Source organism: Molossus molossus, unplaced genomic scaffold, assembly GCF_014108415.1.
Source record: "Molossus molossus isolate mMolMol1 unplaced genomic scaffold, mMolMol1.p scaffold_m16_p_18, whole genome shotgun sequence".
Lineage (NCBI taxonomy): Eukaryota > Metazoa > Chordata > Mammalia > Chiroptera > Molossidae > Molossus > Molossus molossus.
Genome location: NW_023425353.1, coordinates 63,445,783 through 63,457,574, shown reverse-complemented (window position 1 = coordinate 63,457,574; position 11,792 = coordinate 63,445,783). Strand labels below are relative to the sequence as shown.

Below are 11,792 nucleotides of genomic sequence, written 5' to 3'. Positions count from 1 at the left end.
GTTCCTGGCAAACTATATGCCCTTTTCTCTCATCTTACTGGGGTGGGTTCAGGCAAATGCTTCCTGTCCCCCAGGTTGATCTGAATATTGTCAGAGCCCAAAGTACAGAATTGATCTTTGCTTTTTCTTGGATGCCCCAAGGGCCAAACTTCTGAGACTGGGGGTTGGTCTTGGAAACAAGGGTCCTCTGACCTCCTCACAGGGGCTCGCTCATGCCGCCCCTCCCCATGGATATGGATATTTATTATGTGGAGTCCCTGCCACTTACTGCCTTATGACCTAGGACTGATGCTGTGGGTGCTGGTGGAGCAGCAGATGTCGTGTTTACAGAGCAAGGCTTCCCTTTCTCCCATGGGGAGGGGTTCAGGCCTCTAATCAGACATTCCTGCAGAGGGTGGCCTCAGGGGTCTTTATTCAGCCCCTGCCCCTGCTGTGAACAAAAGTTGTCTGTGGTGCCATTTAATTCCCTAACACTGCCCCCAGCCAGAGTTTATTCTAAGGGGGTTGGGGAGTAGGAGGGAGAGCAAAGGGAGCAGAAACAAGGGAACTGAAGATGCAGAATGTAGGTGCCACTGCCTCCCATGTTTACAGGAACCTCCCTGGCCCTAGGCACCTGGGCCGCAGAAAGTGACTCAGTTCCACCCTTCCTTTATTCCCTTCTAAAGGGAGAAATGACTGTTAGGACCCTGTTCACAAAACTCTCATTTTTATTACTTTGTCTGATGTCCAGAACTAGGGACTTTTACATTTTGTTACTTTGTTTACAGGTCAAGATTTAAGACATTTTAAAACTTTGTTTACAACTTAAAACTTTTACACTTTGTTTACAGTTGAGAATGTTTTTCCCCCTTTGTTTACAAGTGGAAGGTAGAAAAACTGGGAGAGGGGCTTGGAGGATCCCACCTATAAGGACCCTGGAGCTGGCCATCTGGAGGGGTTTTTAACCACTAGCTCTCTCAGACCAAAGGTCAGCCCTGAGTTCCCTGCTGAACAGCAGACCCAGAAGGCCTCAAGAGTAGGCATCCTCTTACCACTGGGAACAGTGGTGTGTAGTGTTGGGAGGTCAGGTTTGTGCAGACATCCCCTCCCCCACAAATACTCTTGGGAGGCAGTTTCCAAGGAGACTAAAAGTTCTGCTTTACTGACTGGTGCCAAATCCCACCAGCCAGGATCCCAGCTCTCCTTACCAGAATGACCCATCCCTTGAAGGGTTGAGAGATCCACTGTGGGGAGAGGGGGTTGTCCTTGCTATGTCCTAGGTTCTGTAGATGTCCCTCTCTGGGGCTGTCCCCTTCAGCCCTGTGGCCCTTTTTCCTGTCTGTGTAAATTGTTCCGTGAAGCCGCGCTCTGTTTTGGGAATAAACTTATATAGAAAATGGTTATTGTCTTTTTTTTTTTTTTTTTTAATGTATTGATTGATTTTAGAGAGTGAGAGGAAGGAAGAGAAAAACATCGATTTGTTGTTCACTTATATATGCATTCACTGGTTGATTCTTGTACGGGCCCTAACCAGAGATGGAACCTGCAACCTTGGTGTATCAGGACAATGTGCTAACCAACTGAGCCACCCTGCCAGGACTCTGTTGTCTCTTGTTTGGTGGGGTAGAGGGTGGCTGTGAATGATTCAAGCCAGGCTGACCTTTAGGAGAAATCTGAGCACTGGCTTCTCCTAAGAATATTCAGCTATTTTTAGCCCATTTCATAGGTAATTTGGACCAGGTTCCCACCCCTAGTACTCTCAGTTCTGGCCCGTTATCTTGTGGTTGGGGCCTGGTGTACGAACACTGGGTTCTGGGAGTAAGGGGGCAAGGGAAACCCCTCGACAAGGCAGCAGCAAGACTTCCTGAGTCTTACATTTGCCCCGGTCAGGGGGGTCAGACTAACTTTAGGAATTGCCCTTGCTAACCCTTCAGCTCGTTGACAGCACGGACTCACTACCAGCCTCTCAGATTTGGAGCCACGGAAATATCCGTGTTCCTCAGGCAGAAACCTTAGGGCAAGTTTCCTGGGCAGTATACTACGTGTAGGGGAGAGGAACTTCAGCTCATGTCAGGTCTGGGTGTCCAGAGTTGAAGGGAGGCTTTGGGCACCTGCCGTCTCAGAGACATGACCCGTCTCAGGGGAAAAGCCTGAGGGTGGCGCGCGCAGAGGCATGAAAGGTCCCATGGACGAGGATACCCCACCGCTGAGGGTAAAGGTTCTGGTCACTACCCGGGCCCCCAAGCATCCTGTCTACTTGGGGCTTTTCCTTCCCCATCCCGCGAGGACCGTCCCCAAGGAGTCAGGACCTGGCATCAGCCCTATCCCACTCAGGAACCCGGGGCCCCGGGGCCCACCGGCTCAGGCAGAAGAGCTGGGCCAAGCGGGGAGCCCAGAGCCAGGCCGCCTGGAAGGGGTTAATCGTCCCGCCGGGAGCGCGTCACCGAGGCCCCGCCCAAGCGTGCTGATTGCCCAAGCCTTCCTCGTCCTGCCCGGGGATTGGCCCTGGGGTGCGCGCCGCCGGCCTGGGCCCGACCCCAGCCCCGCCCCTCGGTCCGTAGCGGCCTCCGGCCCGAACCGGAGAGGCTCTGGCGCCTGGCAGCGCGCCGGCCAGGGAGCTGTCCGAAGCGCCGGGGTGAGTGCAGGACGCGGCCGCGGGGGTGTCCGCGGGGGAGGCTCGGGCCGCCGCGGGGCCCTCGCGCAGGCGCCGGGCTTGGGTTAGCTCTGAAGGGTCCCGCCGAGTCGGGGAGGCCATGTGCCGCCCGCACGCCTGGGTTTGCTGCTCTGCCGACGTTGTGCTGCCAGCTGCCAGCTGCCAGCTGCAGCGAGGGACGGGGCGGGAGTCGCGGGCTCTCAGCCTTGAGGGCTGTGCAGAAAGCCGCTGAGCGCTGCCCGGGGCTAGCTGGGGGCAGCAGGCGGGCGGCTGCGTGCGGCGCAGCCCGGGCCCCGGGGCGACGCCGTGGGGTGCGCTGGCGCCGGCCCGTCGCTGCACGAGGGCCCGCAGCGGGTGGCCGAGGTGTGGGCGCCGGGTTTTGGCAGTCTTGCCCAAGCTCGACCCGAAGGCGGGGCCAAGGATCTAGGCCCCGCCCTCCAAGCTCCTGTCCTGCCTTTGTGGGGAAGACCTGAGTGACACCAGGAGGTTCGAGGGGGCTCGAAGATCTCTGAGACAGCGATGCCCAGTCTCTGAGGATTTCGCACTACTCCACTCCCTCCTCCCGTCGGGACACCCCGTGTAGAGGCCCCTAGGTGAGTTCCTGCACCTCGGGTGGGATCCTTCCCCTTGGTCAGAGCTACCTACAGATCGGAACTTGCCTGACAGGAGTGAGCTTTCCTCCAGGTAAGATGCCCCCTCTGAGATCTATTCCCAGGTGGGAGCTTCCCCCAGGTGAGAGGTTCCCTCAGATGAGAGTACCCTCCAGATCAGAACTTTCCTGGTAGGTGAAAACTTTCCCAGCTGGTGAAAGCTTCTGGCCAGGTACAGCTAGCACCCCCACTAATAGTTCCTATTTCGGGGGGAGAACTGTTTCCAGGACAGCTTCACCCCAGGTGAGAGCTTCCCCCAGATGAGATCCCTCCCCAGGATCTCCTGTTCCTAAGAGAGATCCCTCTTCAGGGGGGAACCTCTGGACGATCAGAGATTCTCCCCAGGATAGAACTTACCTGGCTTTGGAAAACTTTCCTGTCAGGCGAGAGCGTCCTTCTAGGTGAAATTCTCCCGAGATCTTTTGGCAGGTGAGATCGTCCCTTTCCAGCTGAGAGCCTCTCCCGGCACAACCCCATTCTCCCTAGGGGAAAGCCGTCCCCTGGCTTTTGCAGTTTAGGCTGAGCTTGTCTACAGCCTGGACCCTAAGGCTGGAGGCGCAGGGGCAATGTTAGCCTCAATATTCGTCTTCCCTTGGAGGGGAGGGGCTCATCTGAAGAAGGGTGTGCCTGAAGAACTGGACCCGCACTGGGCTCATGGGGCAGCTGGAAAAGGACTCAGCCTGAACAGAGATTGGCTGGGGGAGATCGAGGGCTCAGGGAAGGAGGCTGGAGGGGCAGTCAGCCTGCAACCTGGACTGGTAGAACCCTGGGGGCTGAGTAGGCACACGAGGGTTGGAGGTATGGACTGTGCTCATCCTGCTATTTCTTGATGGGGGACTTTGGCCCAGAAAGACATTTCCACCAGCCAAAGTTCAGGTACTACCCCTGGGCATGGGCATGGGGCCAGCTGGAGGTTGGACCTGCCTAGAAAAGTCAGGTGGGTGACTCTCTGGTCTAAGGTGGAGGTGTGGGGAAGGTTGCCAGGGGTGCCCTGACTGTGTCTCTGGTCTTGCCACCCCAGACCGAAGGACACATATGTACTCTGGCCATAATGGAGGCAATGGAGCTAAGGAGGCAAGACTACCATGTGGAGCGGCCACTGCTGAACCAGGAACAGCTGGAGGAGCTGGGGCACTGGGGCTCAGCAACTGGGACCCGCCAGTGGCGAACCTGGTTTCAGTAAGGCTGAGGGTGGGAGATGGGCGGGACACTGGTAGGACATAGGTAGACCCTGTCCTTGATACTTACCCTTGTATCCCCAGGTGCTCCCGTGCTCGGGCCCAAGCCCTTTTGCTCCAACACCTCCCAGTATTGGCCTGGCTACCCCAGTATCCTGTGCGAGACTGGCTCCTGGGTGACCTGTTGTCTGGCCTGAGCGTGGCCATTATGCAGTTACCACAGGGTGAGTCACCCCTGATCCAGAAGCTGTACCCTCAGCCTTTGGGTGGTGACTGTTGCCTTGAAAACTTACCCCCCCTCAAAAACAAAACAAAACCCTGAAGCTATGACCCCTGCCCCTGGAACAATAGCCCCATGACCTAGTGCTTAGATTTCCTCATTCTTTCAAGACCCAGCCTCCAAACCCATACTGCTACCATTCTACCTCCAGGTTTGGCCTACGCCCTCCTGGCTGGACTGCCCCCTGTGTTTGGCCTCTACAGCTCCTTCTATCCTGTGTTTATCTACTTCCTGTTTGGCACTTCCCGGCACATCTCAGTGGGTGAGTGGAGCCAGGCCCAGCCTGGCAGGAGGATGCCCACATCCCCGAGGGAGGGCTGAGCAGGGCAAGGGGACTTAGGGAAGAGGGCAGCATTGGTGTGGGGCGGCTGGGAGACTTGCCCAAGGGTCATCCCCAGGCAGGACTAGGCCTCTGAGCAAGTGTCCGCAGACTCAGGTAGCTAGAGCCCCTGGCTCCAGGTGGATGTGGGTGGGTGATGCAACTTGAGGGACCCAGAACTTGGTGTGGGCCTGATAGCTTGAGGCAGACTTGTGTCCCCTTCCTCATTCCATCTTTTGCTAGGGGAGTGGCCCTAAGCCAATGGACACAGGTGGGGCAGGTTAGATGGTGAAGGGCCAACATTTCTAGCTACCCTAGGAGCCCTTGAGCCCAGGGCTCCTACCTGACCAGCAGCGCTGCCTTTATGCACAGCATAGTCTGAGGATATTCATCTAGAGCTGATGTCTCCTGGTCCTCTCCCCTGCAGGCACCTTTGCTGTCATGTCCGTGATGGTGGGCAGTGTGACAGAATCCCTGGCTCCGGATGAGGCCTTTATGCAGTCCTTGAACTCCACAGTCAACCAGACGGCCAGAGACTTAAAACGGGTACAGCTGGCCTCCACACTCAGCGTCCTGGTTGGCCTCTTCCAGGTATGAAGCAGTCAGGAATGCGTGCCCCCATTGCCCGCCCACTGCCAAACCCACTCCTACCCCTGTCTGCCAGTTCCCCCGAGTGTCCGACCATCACTGTCCTCCTCCTCATCACATCTCCCTCTCGTCCCTCCTGCCCTGGGCTCTGGTCAGCCACCCCTCAGACCCCTGTCTCCCCTGACTACCCCTGGCCAACCCACAGGTGGGGCTGGGCCTGGTCCACTTTGGTTTTGTGGTCACCTACCTGTCGGAGCCTCTGGTCCGCGGCTACACCACAGCCGCGGCCGTGCAGGTCTTCGTCTCGCAGCTCAAGTATGTGTTTGGCCTCCATCTGAGCAGCCTCTCTGGGCCGCTGTCCCTCATCTATGTGAGTGAGGGTGGCAGAAGGGGCTGGGGGGTGCCCCCTGACCTTGAGTGCTGGCTCTGACCCCACCTCCCCTCAGACAGTGCTGGAGGTCTGCTGGAAGCTGCCCCAGAGCGTGGCTGGCGCTGTGGTCACCGCATTTGTGGCAGGGGTGGTGCTTGTGGTGGTGAAGCTGTTGAATGACAAGCTGAGGCGACATCTGCCCCTGCCACTCCCTGGGGAACTGCTCACGGTTCGGATTCTAGGGAACGGGAGAGGGGCAAGTGGCTATATCCTTGTGGGCATCCCCCTGGCATTTAAAGACTAGCTGGAGTGGGCACTGGTGAGAGTTCCTGGGGATGGGGGGCCCACAGCAAAAAACGTGTGCCAGTGTCTTCCCGCCCCTGAGAGCATCTCCTCTCCAGTGGTGTGTCTCTCACCCTAGTTCTGACTTCTCCCCACCCCTTTGAAGGTTTTGTTTTAGACCTCCCTCTTCATTCCCAAGTGGTTTCTTTATGCCCCTGACAGTGATGCCAGCCCTCCCTGCCCTGACTCTGTCCTCTCCCCCAAGCTCATCGGGGCCACAGGCATCTCCTACAGCGTGGACCTGAAGCAAAGATTTGGAGTGGATGTCGTGGGCCCCATCCCTGTAGGGTGAGCTCTGGCCCCTGGAAGTCAGGGAAGGTTGGACAGCCAGGGCCAGCACCTTCCTTTGGCCTCACAGATGCCCCTCACAGGCTGGTACCCCCAGTGGCCCCCAGCCCCCAGCTGTTTACAAAGCTTGTGGGAAATGCCTTCGCCATCGCTGTGGTTGGGTTCGCCATTGCCATCTCGCTGGGGAAGATCTTCGCCCTGAGGCATGGTTACCGAGTGGACAGCAACCAGGTCTGGGGGAGAGGACGTGGGACATGGAGAGGCAATCTGAGTACAAGAGACCCCAGGGCCTGGGGGGATGGAGTATCAGGTGGGACCTAGGAAGACAAACCGATGTGCTGGGACCATGTGAGGACTGAGGGTGGGAGAGGACACTTGGGACAACAGGCAAGGGTTTGGGGCTATTGAGTGGGGATGGAGGTTGGAGACGTGTAGGTCTAGACACAGGCACAGTGACTAGGCACTGCTAATGAACTCTCACACCTGTACTCTCCCCACCAGGAACTGGTAGCCCTCGGCCTCAGCAACCTCATCGGGGGCATCTTCCAATGCTTCCCCGTGAGCTGCTCCATGTCTCGGAGCCTGGTCCAGGAGAGCACCGGGGGCAACACACAGGTGGGCTTCAGGTGTGGGCGGGGCTGTGCATTCGTATACACAGACGGCTTGACCTGGGGGATCCTGTCCCTGCTCACCATCCTGGTCTCCCCACCCTCCTACTCGCTCTTGCCCCGCAGGTGGCCGGAGCCACCGCCTCCCTCTTCATCCTCATCATCATCATCAAAGTTGGGGAGCTCTTCCAAGACCTGCCCAAGGTGAGCCCCATCCCCACGCCCACCCAGGCAGGCTTGAGGGCCTTGGCCAGGCCAGGGGCTCAGATCGTTCAATCAGGTCACAGGTGAGATCTTTGGGGTGAGATCTGGAGCCAAGGGTCAACGGTTAGAACATTTCAGAGGTAGATCCAAGTTGTCAAGTCCAGGGGGCAGGCTTGGGGTTATGCCCGGGTACTTGGGGCCTGTCTGGCTCATGCCAGGAGGGTCAGGGCTGTCGGCAGGGAGCAGCCCTCCAACCCTGGTGACACTCCCGCTGCCGCAGGCAGTCCTGGCCGCCACCATTATCGTGAACCTGAAGGGCATGCTGATGCAGCTCACGGACATACGCTCCCTCTGGAACGCGAACCGCGTGGATCTGGTGAGAGGCCTGGGCCCCGGGCGTCTTCAGCCCCAGTGGCCCCACTGGACCCTGCTGACCTGCCCTACTGTTTTTAGCTCATCTGGCTGGTGACCTTTGTGGCCACCATCTTGCTGAACCTGGACCTGGGCCTGGCAGTGGCAATAGCCTTCTCCCTCCTGCTCGTGGTGGTCCGCACGCAGCTGTGAGTCACCCCTGGCCCCTCATTCCAGCTGGCGAGGGGTGAGGTCCACACTGGCTTCCCCCAGCTTTCCCACATCTTCAGGTGACCCCAGGCTCTTAGTTCCTCCTCGTTCCCTCCCTCTCCTTGTGTGCCACCCACTCATGCTTAATCTCTCCACAGGCCCCACTATTCTGTCCTGGGGCAGGTTCCAGACACAGATATTTACAGAGATGTGGCAGCCTACTCAGAGGTGAGTGGCGGGGCCTGAGTGAGAGGGAGGTGTGGATGGGGTGAGGCAGAGGCACAATGGGCCTTTGTGAGTCCCTTCCACGCCTGACAAGGACACTTTGGTCCTTGAAATTACAAGGCAGGAATTTGGATCTATGAACCCCACTCAGAGTATGAGGGCTAGGAAGGACCAGAGGACTAGTGGACAGAGCTGGGCCTGGGGGTCCAGGGGCCTAGGGAGGGGGTCTCTTGGAGCCAGCAGTACGAGACCCAGCTGCAGAACAGTCCTGGGTCAGGAATGTGCCTGGGGCACCAGGATGTCAAGAGAGGCTGTTTTTTGATCTGAAGGAGTCACTAAACCTGTCATTCAGTGATCTGCTGAGAAGTCCCATGCCAAGTGCTGGGAACGGAGATCGGCTGTGGAATGAAACAGGCCCATTCCCCCTGACATGGAGCCTCGAAGGCTGAGCACAGTGATCAGGCAGAGTGAGGGGAGGACAGAGGGCGGGCAGCTCAGCGGATGGAAAGGGAGGTCTAGGGGTGGGAGGCACATCGTGCAGGCCTGGATGCCAGCAGAGACCTGGCTCGTGTCCTGAATGGGGTGGGAGCTAGGAAGGCTTGGTTGGGATGGCAGCCGAGGAGGGTCTGTGCATGAAGCACGTAGAAAACAGACCACGGGGCCATGGTCCGAGACTCAGGAGGAGGCTGAAGAGCACTGACACCTAGCCCAGGAGGACAGGGGAGACGGGAGGAGTGCTGCACTGGAGGAAGCCCGATGAGCAGCTGAGGGCCTGGGCAGAGGTGGGAACAGACGGGCGGGGCTCCCGCTGGCTGGAGATCAGAGGGTTGGGGGTGGCGGGCACCAGGGTGCACAGGAGAGGAAAGGCAGAACACAATGCAGCCAGGAGAGAGGGCTCAGCCACCCCCACCATGACCCATCCGCAGGCCAGGGAGGTCCCAGGAGTGAAGGTCTTCCGCTCCTCAGCCACCGTGTACTTTGCCAATGCTGAGCTCTACAGTGACGCGCTGAAGCAGAGGGTGAGGTCTGGGATGCCCGGGGTTGTGTCAGAGGGTCCTTCGCCTCCCCGGAGTGCCTACATCCCCTTCCTGACGCTTGCCTCTAGTGCGGTGTGGACGTTGACTGCCTCATCTCCCAGAAGAAGAAGCTGCTCAAGAAGCAGGAGCTAAAGCTGAAGCGGCTGCAGAAGGAGCGCCAGAAACAGGCAGGCCCTTGAGCCAGTGGCCCCCGCCCCGTCCTGCAGCTGACGCGCCCAGCCCTTCTCCAGCCTCCTGGCTCCTAACTCCTCACCTCCATTCTCGATCCCTGCTCCTTGATCCCTGCGGCTGGGGTTTGTTTTTCTCCCACCTCCGGAGCCACTCACAGTATGAACAGTCCTCTTCCATTTATGGTGTTCCCAGAGCCTGGCCTCGGGTCCCACGCTTTGGCTCCTGGCCCACCTACCTGCCCAGAGCCAGAGGGCAACACCAGGCCTGCCTAGCACAGCTGCTCTATGGCAACTGGGACAATTCTTCCCTGTCCCACCCCTTCCCCGGCCTAGGATGCTGCCTCCCAGGTCACTCCTGTTTCCATTGATGTCAACACCAGTGATGGAAACATCAAGAGCAACAACGTGGAGGGCTCCAAGGCCGAGGTGAGCTGGAGGTGGGACAGGAGCCAGCCATGAGCTGCAGAGATCGGGCAGCCCCGATGTGTCCTGTGAGGAAAGCCATGGACCTGCCACTGTGGGTTCGGCTTGTTTCAGTGGCAGGAGGAAGGATGATGGGTCAGATGGTCTGTGGAGGGACCTCTAGGGATAAGCCATAGACTTCTGCTATGGCTTCCTGCCCGCCACCGAGGCCTTGATGAAGACCTTGACTTTTTAGTCCACAAGACCCCACAGTGTGTGCTCCTGGGCAGGGGAAGAGATTGGGTGTATGGGGAAAACGTAGGATCGAAGGGGACACCAAGCTCCATTAGAGACCAGGTGGGGTGCTGAGGTGTCTGCAAGCACACAGGTGTACATGTGTCTCCCGGTCTGTCCCTCGGCCCCCTACCCCTCCACCCTGGCTGACTGAGGATGGGGCATGGTCTGCCAGCACCCTCCCTTCTTAAGTGTCCCGAAAAAACCTGGGCCCAGGAGGTAACAGAGCAGTGTATACATGTCTCTGTGTGCTGTCTGAGTCTGGGTGGCCTCTCCTGTGTGTCCCCAAATGTCGCTCCTCTCTGCATACAGGAGGCTCCTCATGCCCTTGTCTTCGTGTCCCCTGCATGCCCCATATATCTGGATGTTTACATGCTTGTTCCACACCTGACCCTGCTTTCACCTCGTCATGGACAGCCCTTGTAGCGTGCCTGGTTCCCCAGCAGGTGAGCACAGAGAATGAGCTACAGAAAATAGCAGCCGGCGGTCAAGAAGATGCCAAGGCCCCAGCCATGTGCACACTGAGGGCCCTGGGCCTGCCTCAGCCCGACTTCCACAGCCTTGTCCTGGACCTAAGCACCCTCTCCTACGTGGACACTGTGTGCCTCAAGAGCCTGAAGAATGTAAGGGGCTGGGGCACCCTTAGAAAGACGCGGGGGAGAGCAAGGCCCTCAAGCCTCTCCCTTGACCCCGTAACTATCTCTAAGAGCCCTCTGAGCCTTCTGACCCCAAACCCGCTGACCTTCCCCTCTAAACTCCCTCCCCCAGCCTGCCTGAGGCTCCCCTCAAAGCCTCTGGCCTCCCTCTGAATCTGGCCCCCTTTTCTGCTGCAGATTTTCCATGACTTCCGGGAGATCGAGGTGGAGGTGTACATGGCTGCCTGTCACAGTGCGTGGGGTGGGGCCTAGGAGAGTAATTCGGGGAAGAAGGTGGGGATCATCTGGTCAAGGAGTCTACCAGGAAAAAGTCTTTCTCTGAAACTGAAACCAGAGGTCAAAGGTCTCCTGGGAGGCAGGGGTGAAGAGTCAAGAGTGACTTCGGGTTTAGCTGTAGCCTCGGGAGTGGAAGCTGGGGTGACGCGGGTCAGAGCATTCTGCAGATAACTGGGACCGGGATTCCTGGTGCTTCTTGGAGTCAGGAGAGACCTACTCCTTGCCGACAGCTCCTGTGGTCGCCCAGCTGGAGGCCGGGCACTTCTTTGACGCGTCCATCACTAAGCAGCATCTCTTTGCCTCTGTCCACGATGCTGTCACCTTTGCCCTCCAACACCGGAGATCCAACCAAGTCAGTCCTGTTTTGGTGAGCTGACCTCTGGCCCACTGAGCTCTTTTTGTTCATCTGCTTGTTCCCACCCTGATCCCAGCTCCAGGAAGTCCCCACCCTTCCTGGATGCCTTTGACCCCAGTGGACCCACCGCCTTCCCCTCCGGCCTTTCGATGAAGCTACTCCTGGGGCAGGGAGGGCTGGTATGTGCCCTTGGTAACTGATGGGAGCCTCCCCTTGTCTGCCCACTCAGGTTACCAAACTCTGACCATGCTGCCACCCTGCCTGAGACTGCCTACACCTGGAGGTTGTGACGGGGCACCTGTGAGACTCCCCCCCCCCCCCCCGACAACTCAGGGATGGAGGTCCTGGGACTCCAAA

The 11,792-nt window shown here is 58.4% G+C and overlaps 1 protein-coding gene across 3 annotated transcripts; it reads left to right on the top strand.

Moving 5' to 3' along the window:
• The first annotated feature begins 2,558 nt into the window (after window positions 1-2,558).
• Window positions 2,559-11,748, top strand: SLC26A6 (solute carrier family 26 member 6). 3 transcript variants are annotated; one of them, XM_036266641.1, is made up of 22 exons: window positions 2,559-2,614; window positions 3,100-3,225; window positions 4,304-4,461; window positions 4,545-4,684; window positions 4,892-5,002; window positions 5,487-5,650; window positions 5,853-6,017; window positions 6,094-6,246; window positions 6,565-6,647; window positions 6,731-6,878; window positions 7,149-7,262; window positions 7,382-7,459; window positions 7,740-7,835; window positions 7,913-8,019; window positions 8,179-8,248; window positions 9,172-9,264; window positions 9,351-9,449; window positions 9,786-9,878; window positions 10,595-10,771; window positions 10,982-11,036; window positions 11,311-11,447; window positions 11,665-11,748. In XM_036266641.1, exons 3-22 carry the CDS (start codon window positions 4,334-4,336, stop codon window positions 11,677-11,679), a joined length of 2,226 nt encoding a protein of 741 aa, XP_036122534.1. In that variant the 5' UTR covers window positions 2,559-2,614; window positions 3,100-3,225; window positions 4,304-4,333; the 3' UTR covers window positions 11,680-11,748. The 3 variants fall into 3 exon arrangements, with proteins under 3 accessions (XP_036122534.1, XP_036122532.1, XP_036122533.1); XM_036266639.1 differs by having other exon boundaries at window positions 10,592-10,771; XM_036266640.1 differs by lacking the exons at window positions 2,559-2,614; window positions 3,100-3,225 and having other exon boundaries at window positions 3,638-4,461; window positions 10,592-10,771.
• The last annotated feature ends 44 nt before the right edge of the window (window positions 11,749-11,792 follow it).

Bases quoted from the DNA above. Each gene is read 5' to 3' on its own strand.
- SLC26A6 (XM_036266639.1), top strand. From the start codon at position 4,334: ATGGAGGCAATGGAGCTAAGGAGGCAAGACTACCATGTGGAGCGGCCA. The intron at 6,648-6,730 runs GTGAGCTCTGGC...TGCCCCTCACAG, and splicing joins GTGGGCCCCATCCCTGTAGG to GCTGGTACCCCCAGTGGCCC. The intron at 9,450-9,785 runs GCAGGCCCTTGA...TCCCCGGCCTAG, and splicing joins AGAAGGAGCGCCAGAAACAG to GATGCTGCCTCCCAGGTCAC.